The sequence below is a fragment of the Colobus angolensis genome, unplaced genomic scaffold, assembly GCF_000951035.1.
Source record: "Colobus angolensis palliatus isolate OR3802 unplaced genomic scaffold, Cang.pa_1.0 Scaffold15, whole genome shotgun sequence".
NCBI classification, from domain to species: domain Eukaryota; kingdom Metazoa; phylum Chordata; class Mammalia; order Primates; family Cercopithecidae; genus Colobus; species Colobus angolensis.
This window is the reverse complement of record NW_012114599.1, coordinates 10,108,007-10,125,121: the sequence shown is the minus strand read 5'-3', so window position 1 is coordinate 10,125,121 and position 17,115 is coordinate 10,108,007. Positions and strand designations below refer to the sequence as shown.

Genomic DNA, 17,115 nt, shown 5'->3' with positions numbered 1-17,115 from the left:
CAAAATTAAGTCTGTAACAAAATTACATGAAGACAGTCTTGTGCATCTATCTGCCTTGTGTTACTGTCACCTGTGAACATTCCCATTTCTCCCACCAGACTGTATAACTCCCACTGTACTTGAACTCTGTGTGGAGAATGCATTTGCAGAGAGGGAGCAAAGTCCCTATGGACATTCAAACCTTACACTGGTATCACTCTTCTGCTCTCTTCAAATTCCCTAAAGTTATGACAAACCTCTGCCACAGAATCTTCCAGTTACTCTTCAAATAACTATTGGTCAATCATCCCAGTCTGCAGCACTGTTTATCATGCTCTTTTTTATGTTTAGTTTTTAAACTTTTATTTTAGGTTCAGGGGTACATGTGCAGGTTTGTTGTATAGGTAAAAAGCTTGTATCATGAGGGTTTATTGTACAGATTATTTCGTCACCCAGGTACTAAGCCTAGTACCCAATAGTTACTTTTTCTCATCTTCTCCCTCCTCCTAACCCTTCACCCTCAAGTAGGCCCCAGTGTCTGTTGTTCCCCTTTGTGTCCATGAGTTCTCATATGATGTTCTTTTTTTTTCCTTTCTTTTTTTTTAAATTGAGACACTGTCGCCAAGGCTGGAGTGCAGTGGCAGGATCTCGGCTCACTGCAACCCTCTGCTTCCCAGGTTTAAGTGAGTCTCCTGCCTCAGCCTCCCGAGTAGCTGGGACTACAGGCACATACCAACAGGCCCGGCTAATTTTTGTATTTTTAGTAGACGCAGGATTTCACCATGTTGGTCAGGCTGGTCTCCAACTCCTGACCTCAAGTGATCCACCTGCCTCGGCCTCCCAAAAGTACTGGGATTATAGGTGTGAGTCCCTGTGCCCGGCCTAGACATCTAGTTTGAAATAACATACACATGCATATTCACTTAGAAGTTGAGAATCACTGATATGTTACCACAGAGTGATTCAGAAATACTATGCTATAAAGGGACTGACAATGTAATTTTTTAATAAAATCAGATAACAAGATAGAGAGCACTTTAAATTACATTTTCAACAGTACTGAATACATAAAGTTTTCTAAATCAACTGCAAGAAATCTCTAATTACTTCCCCCCCCCACCAGACAGAATCTTGCTCTTTGCCCAGGCTGGAGTGCAGTGGCAGGATCTTGGCTCACTGCAAACTCGGCCTCCCAGGCTCAAGCGATTCTCATACATACCTCAGCCACCCAAGTAGCTGGGATTACAGGTGCACATCACCATGCCTGGCTAATTTTGGTAGCTTACATAGAGACGGGGTTTCGCCAAGTTGGCCATGCTTGTCTTGAACTCCTGGCCTCAAGTGATCTACCTGCCTCGGCCTCCCAAAGTGCTGGGATTACAAGCATAAGCCACTGTACCTGGCCTCTAATTACTTTTTGTATATTAAAGAAACGAAAAAGATACTTCATAATTACTTCTTGTATATTAAAAAGCTTGTTTTATATATATGTATATAAAAAGCTTTTTATATAACCCACCACACTTTCCAGGTATCACTAGCACATAACTCAGAGAATAAATGCTTCTAAGGAATAAAAACGTTAAGGCACTATTGTTCGAGGGATTCCTATTGGCAGTTTATCACTGATGAGCTGACAGTATTGGATCCCATGTGAATGAATGGTTTGTCTTAGTGGGCCCATAACTTGGCTGCCCATAAGAAATAACTGGAGGCCTATTTTAAAAGGTTTCTGGGCCAATCCAAGACCTATTGAATTGGACTCTATGGAGAAGTGTTGCCTGAGAATCCCTTTTCAAAAGTTTCCAGGTTGCTCAGATGCTAGGGCAGTTTGTGGACCTTTACTTCTCTGTTACCCTTGGATCATGAGTGCATGAATGACGTGGGAGCTTGTTAGTAGAACCTCAGATCCCATCCCAGGTCTACTGAATCTGAAACTGCATTTAACAAGCTCTCTAGGTGAGTTACCTGCACATAGGAGTTTACAGCACTCCCTTATTACTTCTATCCTGCATATTTCAGGAATTAACTTCTCCTCCCCAACAGTAACAACAAAAACACATCCCACCCTGCCACCAAAAATTCCACAAGAATAAGGAAAATGAAATTCTTACTGCCCTAATTAAACTTTACCTTTAACAGTGTTTAGTAAGAAAAACTATTCAGAAGGAGATAAAACAAAAATAACTGTAACTAAATTATAACTTAAAATCTTATTTTCTATCATTAAATCATAAACTGTGTATAGTATATACTTACAGTTTATCTCTGAGCGTGTTTTTTCTTCTCTCACATTTCTACTTGTTGAGTGAATTCTATGTGGTACAGCAACAAGAGGCTAGAAAAGAACAAAATCAATGATATGCAGCATTTGATAATCAAGTTATAGTTTGGTCCACAAAATTACCCAAACAGGAAAAAAAACAAACTTCATTTTAAGTAAAAACAAAAGCAAAACAGCACTTTGCAATTTTTTTTTAAAGAGCAAACCACAATACAGCTCAAACTATGAAGGTGAAAAAATATTTTTATTATCCACAACATAAATTATTATTTGTACTAGAAAGGGCACTTCTTTGGCTAAATACATACGAAATTAAACACAATTAGTAACATATTCTGCTTATTTGTATGTGCAACACCAGACTTGTCTAGATCCATTCTACAAGGATGAATCAAGTACACTTGAGTATTCTGGATCTATTCTGACATCAAGAAATTCTGAAGGGAAAGGAAATACAACAGTGTAAACATTACCATTGGCGTCTATCATTTAATGATGGTTGAGCTTAGAAGGCTTTTAAGGTTTATTTTTCAATTTATGGATTTTTTTGAAATAATATTAAAAAACCACACACAGACATTTATACATGATGTAGGATAATAGTTTGTGTTTCACTTTTGGCACTATTTGAATTATAACCAATTTAACTAAGACTGCAAAAATTACGTAACTTATGTTTAGGTGAACATATAGTATTTTATGTTTTTCAGAAGCTTTATTTATTTTTTTTCATTAAAAAAACGCTTTCCACTCCATCACAGTTTCTTTTGGTTATAGATGTACCATTATAATTTCCACGGGTAGGAAACATACCAATACTCAATTATTTGCCTTTAATTTGCAAAGAAGATTCACACCTTGAAATTATTTACAGACCCTAACTAATTGAATGTGATTGCAAAGGAATACTGGAAAACTTACAATCTGAATGTCCAATATGAGATTTTTCAAGGGCTCTAACATTAGAAAAAGAAAAAGCTGAAAAAATATGACTTAGAGAAACCCTTTGAAAACTGAATCTCTAGCATGTCAGGAACAAAACTGATAACTAACTCAAGAAGTCAAACGATTATAAGAAAGGCTATCCAGGTACACAGAGGTCATATTTCATCCTTTAGAACAGAGGTGAACTGGAGACTTGACTGATTATTTTCCCTTCAGATGTACCAAATCAGATGGCTGGATATGAAAATAGTATTTTTTCAAAAATTTCTTTTGAAAATGAAATTCATGTAAAGAAAAAGAAAGAGATTGCCACAAGATTTTGTTAAATGAGGCCAGGGAATGAAAGATGCCCACGCTGAAATTAAAGTAGGCAATTGTTAGGCACTATCTTCTGAAATGCTAAATAATTTGTTTTGTTTCTAACAATGAAAGAGTACGCTTTAACATCTCTAAAATGGTATTACATTTACTAGAATTTCAAATAAGCAGAACTGATTCTAAAATAGCTCGTCTGAACTTAAAAAGCTGGCCTTCTAAAAGGATATTCTTTAGCATTATTTAATTAGACAAAGGCCATGTAGATACGTTCTCAAAAATTAAAATTTATAGAAACTTCTATTCTAAAATTCACATGGAACTAAGAAAGAGCCCAAATAGCCAAAACAATCCTAAAAAAAAGAACAATGCTAGAGGCATCACATTACCTGATTTCAAACTATAGCACAAGGCTACAGAACCAAGAGAGAATGGTACTGGTATAAAAATAGACACATAGACCAATGGAACAGAACAGAGAGCCTAGAAATAAAACCATACATCTACAACCATCTGATCTTTGACAAACCTGACAAAAAAGAAGCAATGGGGAAAGAATGCCCCGTTCAATAAATGGTGCTAGGATAACTGGTTAGCCATATACAGAAGACTGAAACTGGACCCCTTCCTTATACAATATACAAAAATCAACTCAAGATGGACTAAGACGTAAATGTAAAATCTAAAACTATAAAGGATCTTGAAGAAAACCTAGGAAATACCATTCCAGACACAGATATGAGCAAAGATTTCATGATGAAGACACCAAAAGCAATTGCCACAAAACCAAAAATTGACAAATGGGATCTAATTAAACTAAACAGCTTCGGCACAGCAAAAGAAATTATCAACAGAGTAAACAGACAACCCACAGAATAGGAGAAAATTTTTACAAACTATGCATTTGACTGAGATCTAATATCCTGAATCTGTAAAAGTCTTAAATTAACAAGCAAAAAACAAATAACTCCATTAAAAAGTGGGCAAAGGACACGACAGACACTTTTCAAAAGAAGACATATACGCAGCCATCAAGAATATGAAAAAAATGATTGAACATTACTAATCACTGGAGAGATGCAAATCAAAACCACAATGAGACACCATCTCGTACTAGCCAGAATGATTATTATTAAAGTCAAAAAATAACAGATTATGACCAGGCAGCAGGGAAAAGGAAATGGTTATACACTGCTGGTGGGAATGCAGTTCAGTTACTGTGGAAAGCAGTTTGGGGATTTCTCAAAGAACTTAGAAGAACCATTCAACCAAGCAATGCCATTACTGAATACACACCCAAAGGAATATAAACCGTTTTACCATAAAAACATGCACGTTATGTTCACCGCAGTACTACTCACAACAGCAAAACACAAGAGCAAAGATATAGAATCAAACTAAATGCCCAACAACAGTAGACTGAATAAAGAAAATGTGGTACAGATATGCAGCCATAAAAAAGAACGAGACAGTGTCCTCTGCAGCAACAAGGATGGAGCAACTAACACAGGAACAGAAAACCAAATTCCACATGTTCTCACTGACAAGTGGGAGCTAAACATTGAGCATACATGGATACAAAGAAGGGGACAATAGACACAGGGGCCTACTTGAGGTTGGGAGAAGGGTGAGGATAAAAAACTACCTATTGGGTACTAGGCTTATTACCTGGGTGACAAAAGAATATGTACATCAGTCCCCCGTGACACACCATTTATCTACAGAACCAACCTGCACATGTACCATGAAACTAAAAGTTAATAGAAAAAGAAACTCAATGAATTATTTTTTCAAGATCACTAATAAAAATGGTAAGATTTTTAAAAATTAAAATTGTCTTCAATTTCTAAACATAAATACTCTCATTTTTCTCTATAAATGTAATACCTACTAATCACAGACACCTGCGATAACAGGCTTATAGTAACTAATACACGGTATTTACAGAAGCAATGATGAAAATAATCTTTCTAATAATGGCATTTAAAGAAACAAGCCATTCACAACGATGCATGGTGTCTATTTTTTTAAACCATGCTTTACATGCCATGTGATTAAAATTATTTTTATTACTTCTTAAACAAAACTCTGCCCTTATAAACCATTTCATACTTATTCAACTTTTATCATCTTAAAGTTCTATGATTATTGTATCACCAAATAACATAAATACAAATAACCAGCCCTTTGCAATGGGAGTTAGATGAGAATGTCAAGTTCGTACAGGAAGGGAAGACATAGACAATATGATAAATCCTAGGTAACATAAGCCAGTGGTTTTTGACCAGGGGCAATTTTGTCCCTGAGGAGACATTTGGCAATATCCGGGTTCATTTTTTTGTTGTCACACTTGGGATTAAATGGTGTTAACTGTCAACTAACGGGAAGAGTCCAGAAATGCCACTCAACATTCTAGAATGCACAGGGCAGCCCTCCCAAAACAAAGGATTGTCTGGCTCAAAATGTCAACAGTGCTCAGATCGAGAATTCCTACAAGCAAATACCAACACTTGTTTAATGGTGTCAAATTTACTTTTAGGTCTTCTCATCTTTTTCAAGTATATACACTCAATTACATACTTTTTTTTTTCAAACCACAACTACAAAGAACCTCCTTACCCCAGTTTTCTTCCTTAAAATTCCTAGGAATTTTCAGAAACATGGAAAGTAAAATCTTATTGTTTCTTCACTCCATGTACAGTTTATCCTTGAACAACAAAAGTTTGAACTTCAGAAGTCCATTTCTATGCAGATTACTTGGGGATACAAAACCCATGTATACGGTAGACCAACATTTCGTATATGTGGGTTTTGCAGGGCTGACTGTGGGATTTGGGTATGCACGGATTTTGGCATACTTGAGGGGACTGGAACCGATCCCTTGTGTACATCAAGGGACAACTGTATTTTCAATGTTTTTAAAGAAAGGTAACTGTTAATGATAGTACAAATTCAAGTAATATTTATCTGTCAAACATCTCTTAAAATTCAAAATCAAGAGTCTAAATATTTCTACTATATAAATGTCACATGGTAAACTATTATTTAATGTAAGAAGAATCCACTAATCTACTATTTAGTAGATAAGAACCTGAAAAAAGGAAATAACAAACACTCACATACCTGATGTGCTCTTAATCCATATGTAACCACCTTCTCTTGATTGCATTCATTTTTATATGAATCTTACTTAAGGCTAAAGACCATATTTTACCATTTCTAAAATTTATGAAAGCTAGTGTATTCAAACACTTAGATATGGGGGATGGCTATCATTTTTTAAATGTCTTGATGAGTTTTTAAAAGTCCCCAATTCTTTGACCATTATTTTTATTTTTTAAATTTTGGTCTTTTTGGCATCTTCCTATTGGCAAACTCCTTTCTAGCAATGCCACTTCCTTTGTGATATCTGCTCTGACTTCCCTAACAAAAGCTGGCTGTTTTTTCTTCTCCTGAAATGGTGAACTTCTCAAGATTAGGAAACAATGTTTTATCTACAGCAGGTCCCCAGTGAATGTTCATCGAGTTGAACATAAATAGTCAAAAATTAAGTATTTTAGTAATTTAGTAGCTGTTTACAAATTGCAAGTAGCCTTCCCTATTGCAGAGAAGAAGACTGCAATTTTAAAAATCTGGGTCAACTTCTTATATCAAAAGGATAAGACATAAATAGAGTGAAATAATGCTAAAGGCATTAACCCATTTATACCTGAGGTTGCAAATTTTTGTGTGTGTGAAAAATCAAACCTTGACGATGGCCTTGAGCAGAAGGATATAAATAACTCCCACAGGCCAAGTTCCAATAACGGAACACCAGGCATAAATGGGTTAACGATTTTTTCTGGGAGGAGTAGTCCTCTATTTTCTCTCTTTTTACTTTATTAAAACCATTCTATGTGCACTGTCAACTTCACACAGGAATATTCTGAAGGTGGGTAGATGGAGATGAGTTCTACTTAATGTTAATTCATGGGCATTACTATAACCTTTGGAAGTAAAAGAGGTCTTATTCAAAAAATTTTGCAGCTCCATACTCACACTAAGGTCTCTCAACCAGCATCTATTTCATGTAATTATTGCAATACCCAATAGTTTCCTCTGTGGTTGAAATGCTACCTTTGAAGCTACTGTATTACCTTTGAAGGAGATACACTCTTAGATCTATCTTTGTGGAAACATAATCCATAAACATTAAGCTCTAGGTCTTAGATTCAATAAGGCAAATCAAGAACAAGACTCAAACTAACTATTCACAGTGTAGGTAAACCTCAGGGAAAAAATATACAAATTTCAGAGACTGAAATATTAAACACTTGTGATAGTGAAACAGTAGCAACAGTAATTTCAAAAATTAGGTATTTAAATTTTATATGTGCAACCTGCTTTTTAGTTTACAAAGTGTTTTGATGCACCTTAGTATTATATCCTTAAGCTCGTGAAACAAGCATTATTCTTCATTCCATAGATGAGGATACTGAGACTTAAAATTAAGTGGCAGGGCATTCAGCCAGCTAGCCATAGAGTTAGGAAAACCCCTAGACTTTTGATCTAAGATATAGTAGCATAACCAAACAAAAACAGGTAACATGCAGGTTGCTCACACAGACTGTTATTAATGAACATGGATGAAATCCATGATTATTTCTGAGAACAGTTTTACCTTCCCAGTTTAAACAGCATAAATTATTAATTTATTAGCATAACAGATTAATAAAAGTATTAAATCTTATAATGCTGTACATAGTAAGTGGGCTTACATATAGGAGACGAAAACTGAATAAAAATCAGAATTAGAATTACACCACTGTGTAATTACTTCTAAAACAGAAACTACACAGGAACTCAACATTAAAAAGTCAAACTTTCTTCCACAGAGAAGAACCTACAAAAAACTTAAACTAAGACTTAGATGTGGTATGTGTGTGTGTGTATACATATGCAGCGGCATGATCTTGGTTCACTATAACCTCTGCCTCCTAGGTTCAAGCAATTCGCCTGCCACAGCCTCCCAAGTAGATGGGATTACAGGCGTGAGCCACCATGCCCAGCTAATTTTTGTATTTTTAGTAGAGACGGGTTTCACCATGTTAGCTAAGCTGGTTCCAAACTCCTGACCTCAGGTGATCCGCCTGCCTTGGTCTCCCAGAGTGCTGGGATTACAGGCATAAACCACTGAGCCCACCCTTATTTTTAAGAGTATGCATACAATAGTTTTAGTTTCACAGTAAGTGCTAAAATACTTAGATACATTCGTATTTTGAATGACAACACTGCACTTAGCAATTACAATGACAAATTATTTGCAAATAAAAAGGTTATGAATTTCTTACATCCTACCCCTGGAATAATTAAATTCCTTTATTTTACCTACTTACCATAGAGATTTATAACAATTTATAATTATAATACCAAAACAATGTCTGGATAAGAAAGATGAGTTTCTTTCCCCGCTATTTGAGAAAGTTTTAGAAGAATCTTAATTCCACAGATTGCTTCTCTAATTGGTTTATTATTTCTGTTCTTTGAATACATTTTTAAAAAGACATGACAGGTACATAGCGTGAGGTAAGACACAATCATGTAGCATTTAGTGCACTAAAAAGGATATAGGTAGTCCTTGTTTCACAGTTCTGTTATGCACCAATTTCAGTTATCATAATTTAGTTAAATAACACTAGTTCCCTACAACATGGTTCAAATAACAGTTACCATTGTATATTAATTGTAATTGCATAAAGTATAAACTTTATCGGTAGCTTTTCAGTTCACAAATTACTATGTAAATAACAGATGCACATCATGATTAGAAAGAAAATTAGAAAGGAATATGACAGTTTGCCAAGGCACAGAAAAGATACTTGCTCTGTGTCACAGACAAATGATAAGAAGGCAAATTACTCAATAAGCAGATTGCTAGATAAGTAAAAAAAAAATTAACAAAGAAATGAAACATGTTAATTCTCAATGATTCTAGTATTTATAGCACACTGTAAATAATAGTTTTACCATTTTTTCACATTTCTATAATTATAACTGACAGTAACAGAGCTTATGCTTTAACAAAAAATTTTAAAGGTCATGAAACAATTATAATTTTTCCCACTGATTATTAAGATTACTTTGCAGAATTTTAGCTTATGTAGCCACTTTTACAGTACCATACTACCATGCACATCAAGGACTGCCTTTATACTAAATAAGACTAGAAGAGTTTATAAAACTTGACTTTCTTAAAAATAAAATTTAAGCAAATCAACACCAAAAAGCTTCTTTAGGCCAGGTGCAGTGGCTCATGCCTGTAATCCCAGCATTTGGGAGGCCGAGGTGGGCAGATCACAAGGTTAGGAGTTTGAGACCAGCCTGGCCAACATGGTGAAACTCCATCTCTACTAAAAATACAAAAATTAGCTGGGCGTGGTGGTATGCTCCTGTAATCCCAGCTACTCAGAGGCTGAGGCAGGAGAATCGTTTGAACCCAGGAGGCGGAGGCTGCAGTGAGCTGAGAGTGTGCCATTGCACTCCAGCCTGAGCAACAGAGTAAGACTCGTCTCAAAAAAAAAACAAAACAAAAAAACTTCTTTATAGTATAAGGTTACAATGTAAATTTACACTTTACATGTAAAATTACACTTTACATTTCTTACATTTTTATGCTCCAAACTCCTTTCCAGACCTTTAAACAAAAGGACAAATAGCTTATCTATCAGAAGACAGAAAGCTGGGACAATGCTGAATTGATAGAAAGGTTCTCTCTGACTTGAAGACAATCTGTGACCATCTTTCTAAACAGTTCACCTTCAGTCATCAATGAAATTTACAACATATTTAAGGGCCTCCCATAAAGCCAGTACAGTTAAAGGCTATCCACCTTCTGTTACAGACCCAATAACAGAATTCTGCCATGTCACATATACTGAACTTATCTTGATTGCCACAACTATTAGCAGTGCTAGGAATGTTACACATGCAAACAGAAGTGAAGCTTCCATTAACATCAATGCTTCTGTCATATTATAATTATTTTATTAACAAGTATACAGGCTCATTTTAAAACATTTGGTGAATAACTGAGTTTTAGTCACCAGCAAAGTCAAGCCTATACTTCCTACTAACCTCTAATAATTCATGAAGTATTGTATAAGAATTTTTTTTTTAAAGATAGCAATGGGGTCTTGCTATGTTGTCCAGACAGGGTTCAAACTCCTGGCCTCAAGTAACCCTCTTGCTTCAGCCTCCCAAAGTGATGGGATTACAGAAACGAGCCACCATGCCAAACTGAGGATTCTTTTTGAGAAGCAAACCAAGGGGAAATTTTGAATATTTGAACGTCTTGTTTAGGCACTTCCCATTTGCTTTCCCTTTTACAGTGCATGATTTATTTGGCAACTTCATCGAAAATGCCTATTTTGAAATAACTACAATGATTTCAACAAGTGGATTAAATGATTTGCCTTTGCCATTTTCATACTATAGTCATCTATAATTAGTGAGTAAGAAAAACCTAGCATTTGACTTTCCACGAAAGGCAAAGACAAAGAATTAATTGTTCCCTCAAGAGCTTTTTAAAACTAGTCCCCAAAATTAAAAAAAAAAAAGGGATTTTGAGACATACATATATACATACACACATACATGTTATATATGCCAGTTGGCAAAAACAAGTCTTACCTCAGGATCATCATCATCAAAATCATGGTAAGTGGAATGATCTGGATTATTTACTTTATCCAACAGCTCAATTGCCAAAGACCGTGTCAAATGTTGTGTTACAAAAGGATGCTATAAAAATTAAATACAACGCAAAACACTTACTATAAATCTGATTGAATGACATTTTATCTTTCGAAATATATATATATTCAGGGCAAAAATAATACCTGTAATAATTTTTCAGCAGTAGGTCTTTTTTTCGGATTTTTGGTAAGTGCCATTTTCACAAAATGATGAAAACTATTTGACCTAAGAAATTCAGAAAATTAGACTTTTACATTCCAATTCATTTTTTGCTCATCTTACCATAAAAGTAAATAACAAAAATACTTACCACTTCATTTTATCCTTTAGTTTAGGAGGCTGAAAATTGCTTTTTGTCATTAGAAATAATGCCCTGAAAAATCAACAAATCATGACACAGTATTTTAATATTTCACATTTTAATCTATTACACAAATTCTATTACTATTTATTCCCCCAAATAAGGTAGAACAAGACTAAGAAAATTACTTGTTCACATACTAAGAGGAAAAAACCTTAAGCATGGGATTCTTCAATGATGATGCACTGACCTCATTGGGTGTAAGTCAAACATAGGAGGCTGAAGCTCTGCAAGTTCTATGGCAGTGATTCCCACTGCCCAGAGATCACAGAGTTGATTGTAACCCCCCTTCCTCTCAACAGCTGCAACTTCTGGAGCCATCCTGAAATAAATATTCCAGAAAATAAAAACCTTCTGTTACATGTTTTCCTTTATACTCCCACCCAGAGGCACAAGGAATTATCACTATCTAAATTAAGGCCCATTTAGGCCTTGGTTTTTGAAAAACAAATATGTAGTACTTAAAAGGTCCACCTTTTCCAAGATCTTGACATCTCATAAGACCTTCCACTTCATTAGCAACTTGCTTTTGATTTTACAGGCTCATAGGTGGAAGGGACTTGCCTTGCCTCAGATGAGATTTTAGATTTGGACTTTTGGGTTAATGCTGGAATGAGTTAAGACTTTGGGGGACTGTTGGGAAGGCATAACTGGTTTTGACATGTAAAAAGGACATGAGATTTGGGAGCGGGCAGGGACAGAATGATATGGTTTGGCTCTGTGTCCCCACCCAAAATCTCATCTCAAACTGTAATCCCCATGTGTTGAGGGAGGGACCTGGTAGGAGGTGATTGGATCATTGGGTCAGTTTCCCCTATGCTTTTCTCATGATAGGGAGAGGGTTCTTACAAGGTCTGATGGTTTTAAAAGTGACAGTTTCCCCTGTGTGCTCTCTCCGGTCACCTTGTGAAGAAGGTGCCTGCTTCCCCTTTGCCTTACTCCATGATTGCAAGTTTTCTGAGGCCTCCCCAGCCATGCAAAACTGTGAGTCAATTATACCTTTGTTTATAAATTTTTTTCAAGAAGACCCTCCACTTCAGTCCCCTACTGGTGATTCCATTGTTACTTCCTTATACTAGCTACTAAAATGGTTTATAAAATTGTACAGTTTTCATAGAGTAACATGTCCAAAACTCATTCACGCTCCCAATCTCTCTGTACATGCACAATTCAATAAATAATATTTGTAATAAACAATCCATAGCTCTACTTCCTTTTATCAAAAAACTGCAACCTGGCAATCTCCGTTTTTACTTCACCAAAACTATTCCTTTGGGCACCAAGAATCTTCATATTTAGTATTTCATTCATATTTACTAAAAACTTATTTGGCATTTTTTCCAGTTCTATTATAATAATGGGAAAGTTATAAAAATGAGTGTCTACTTTTAAAAAATGTATTTATTTGGAGGAAAGTTACCCAAATTCAGTAATTTTTTTGTTTCTCTTTACTTTGCTACAGTCTTATTCTAATTATACTTCCATAAATTTGAATTTGACTGATTTAAATTATTAATTTTCAAATATAAAAAATTTCAAATTCTAAACATTTTAAAAAGCAACTAATTGAAATAAACATCTCAACTCTTCCATACTAAAGAGCAGTCTAGATAATCTTACAAGTATACATTTATCTTCCTGGTATGATTTCAGGAAGGTCAAGTAAGTCAGTAAAGTTAAAAACAAAAAACCTTCTAACTTTCAAAACCCTGGTCTTGAAATCTTCTAAATCTGAAACAGATCTTATGAAAATTTAAATCACTGTAAGAAAAGTGAATTTCAAATTGTCAGTTATTACTTTTATGAAGACTAGATTCGAAGTAGCTGGTAGAAATGCCCTAGTGGAGTGAGAAATGCATACAAGTGATATGCTCTTAACTTGCCTTACTAGCTCACCACATTAGCTGATGCTCTCCCTTCCTCTATGAAAATACAAGGGAAATATTCCACTTAGTACATGTCTACTCCAGCCAGCTAAGTTGTGTGCTTATCACAGTCAACTGGGTTCATCTCTGAAACTGTTTATTCCAGTTACACTTGCTATTGTAAACACATAGTTATAATGAAGGTTTAAAAGTTAGTGAGCTAGCTGGCAGCAGTGGCTCACGCCTGTAATCCTAGCACTTCAGGAGGCTGAGGAAGGCGGATCATTTGAGCTCAGAGTTTGAGACCAGCCTGGGCAACATGGCAAAACCCTGTCTCTACCAAAAATGCAAAAATTAGCTGGGCGTGGTAGTGCATGCCTGTGGTCCTAGCTACTTGGGAGGCTGAGGTGGGAGGATCGCTTGAGCCTGGGAGGCAGAGGTTGCAGTGAGCTGAGATCACACCACTGCACTCCAGCCTGGGTGACAGAGTGAGACCCCATCTCAAAAAACAAAAACAAACAAAAATTAGCGAATACTTTAGAAAGACTTTGCTTTTAGAAAGGCAAACTTCTAAAGATGAGCCAAAAAAACTGGTACGTTACATAAGAACATGACAATGGCAGAAAACTGGGAAGGCTACGGCTTATATGATGCCATTTGTATGCCACTCAAGGAAAAGGCACAAATATAGAGACAGATATCAGATCGGGGTTCCCAGATGCTACGGATGGAAGGAGAGCATTTACTAAAGAGAGGCAAAATAAAAAATTCTTTGGATAGTGTCAATGTGTTCTGGTGGTTTCTTACCACCAGCATACACGTTTCTCAACATTCATTACAACTGTATGAATTTGTACAACTGTATATCTAATAAGGGTAAATTTATACCTCAATAAACCTGACTAAGAAATGTAGTTGATGCATTGGGGTGTGTGTGGTTTGCATTACTAAAATGCAACTCTAGTAAGTGATCTACTCAAAGAAAAGGCCTTGATTCTATATCAAGACTGTTGAATAAATGTACATATATGTCTTAAATCGAAATAAAATGTTTAAGGTACATATGTGTTAATTTTGAGAACTGTCATTTCAAGCAGACTTTTTCGAACAACTGAATAACTGCCGACCTAATCACTTGGGAAGAGAGAGGTTCTAAATTCTTAGATTTTAGGTAGGAAAGATACAATACCAGAAAGACACATATAGGGAGAGTGTTCCCAAAATTAACTTTACCTAATTCACAATTTCACATGTTCCCAAGATATTTCCCATATTATTGTAAGAGTAATGACATAAATTTTTAACCTCTGAAACTGGAGGTGGAAATGTCACCATTAACATTCAGTGAATGAATATTGTAAAGAATCAAGTCAGATCCTGAAGATTTAATGAGAGATGTTTACAATAAAACTGAGAAGAGAAGATAGTGTACTTAAAAATGACAGCAATTCAAGCCCTCACTCCACTCAACCCAAAACAATAATGAGAAGAACAAAGAGAAATATACACACATACCATCTTAGAAAAGTCCAGCAGACATATTTTACCTAAAACCATAACACACAGACGAAAAACAGAACAGTAAATGATGTAGCAAACAGGAGGCAGGGCAAACCTAAGCAGGTGCCAAGGAAAAGAACAACAACTAGCAGCCAACAAGCCTCAAACATCCTGGAAATGTTGACAAGTTAGGTTTAAAAAGTAGTAATAGTGGGGTTGAGGCTGGGCTGGAAACAGGAATATTAGAAAATGTCAACAGTCAGTCCCTGGCATTCCTACTCTTATCCATTAAGCCCCAGCAACTATTCCCTCCCCATTCCCATTGGATAAGGACCAAGACGAAGAAGAGAGACTGCAGACTTAAGAGATACCAGGAACCAAGGAGTGAAGAGGTTAAAGGGAGAGGACATGATTAAGTAGAAGTATGTATATAGAACAATGAATACCTCTGCTTCCTTCACTTGACCAGTTCTAGAACACTAACAACCAGGTTTATACCTGACTTCCCACACACAAAGAGTTATGAACCAGTTTTCAGTGCTGTGCTCTTCAAAGTGAACCAAAATATAAGGATTAGTAGACATTTGAGGGAAGCCTCCATCATGAAAATACAAATGTAAAGAGTTGAGGAACTCTTATAAGTAGAACAAAAAATATTTTTTTGTTCTTAGAGAAAATAGAAGAAAATTAACGGATTAATTTAAGTGGTCCAAGATACAACCAATGAGTTCCATACAGAGCAGGAAAAAGTATAGCAAAGAAATTATCAAAGAAGTAATACAAGAGTACTTCCCAAAATTGAAAAGACCGAGTCTGGATTATAAAGCACAAATGCCAAGTACACTGAATAAAAGTAAAAACAATCAAAAAACAAATATATTTTGAGGTAAGTTGAGGTATATAACTATGGAATATCAAAACACCAGGAATGATTCTGGAGGGGGGGGTTACATTCAAAAGATCATGTATCATAACGGTATCACACCATGGGCACCACAGAAGACACTAGTGCAATACTTCAAAAACCTTATCCTAGAATTCCCACCAAAATTATCAATTATGTACAAGGATACACATACAAAATCTCAAAAATGTTACTCCCCATGCAACCTTTCTCAGAAAGATATTAGTATGTGTGTCACACACAAAGGAATGAGTAAATCATGAAAGAAGAAGACCTAGAATCCAAGAAAGGAACGCTAAGCTGAAGATGAAAAACTGCCAGAGCAGAGCTAGGCAAAAGAACTAGAGAATTAAAGAGTCCAGACTGGAACAGGAGGGAAGATGACTCCAGGAAGGATTATTCTAGGTAAAAAAAACAAAAACAAAAACAAAGCAACATCAACCAGACAAAAACCAGCACTGACAGATAATGTGATAGACTTTATGGTATTGAAAATTATACAGAGGCATCGTACAAAACTGTAAAATGTGGGAAGGTATGGAAAGTGTTAATCAGGGATTTAAAAACAGAAACAAGAAACTAAGTAAATTAAAAAATAAATTATTAAAATCAGGAAAAACTTTTTCCAGGAAAGTATTGTTAACTGACTCAGCAAAGTACACTAGAAAGATAAGATAACTGTAAGATGAATGAAGAGAGCTAAGATCTTCAACTATCATAACACAGTATCTATAAATGAATAATGCTAGAGATGGCAGAAGTTACAAGAGTTTTTCTCATATGCCTTTTTAGCATTATTTGACTTTTAAAATATATATGGATGAAAAGATAAATCATGAAAATGGCACATACATCATATTCTAAATATAAAAAAATTAGTAGTAGCAATTAGTGCTATATGACTACTGATGAGTCAGACGAAGAGGGCATCAGGGGAGTGGTTGCACATAGACTGAAAGCAAGGATTCCAGGGTGTTGTTACTTCAAAGTAATGGTACGAACAAAAAAAGCTCTGTATCAATCCACCATTATAATCATACTGCTTAATATCACATCTAGCACATAGTAAGTGGTCAAAAACTATTCTGTAAATAAATACACGAGTAGGATAGTTTTTACACTATGATCAGTATCTAACAGACAAACATGGCTAGAAAGGAAGGTCCATGGAGAAGACTAGTGGGAGCTAAGGCTAATAAAGCAGACAGAGGTCAGACCACAGAAGACT

General features: G+C 35.6%; 1 protein-coding gene across 2 annotated transcripts in view; it reads right to left on the bottom strand.

Annotated features, from left to right (window-relative positions):
• Nucleotides 1-17,115, bottom strand: part of MAP4K3 (mitogen-activated protein kinase kinase kinase kinase 3) — a 185,522-nt gene that overhangs the window by 62,166 nt on the left and 106,241 nt on the right. For both annotated transcript variants that reach the window (XM_011935930.1, XM_011935931.1), the window contains exons 9-13: nt 11,809-11,940; nt 11,568-11,630; nt 11,401-11,482; nt 11,192-11,302; nt 2,239-2,317 (exon numbers count right to left, since the gene is read on the bottom strand). In XM_011935930.1, coding sequence (XP_011791320.1) covers nt 2,239-2,317; nt 11,192-11,302; nt 11,401-11,482; nt 11,568-11,630; nt 11,809-11,940 — 467 coding nt within the window. The remainder of the gene's footprint in view (nt 1-2,238; nt 2,318-11,191; nt 11,303-11,400; nt 11,483-11,567; nt 11,631-11,808; nt 11,941-17,115) is intronic.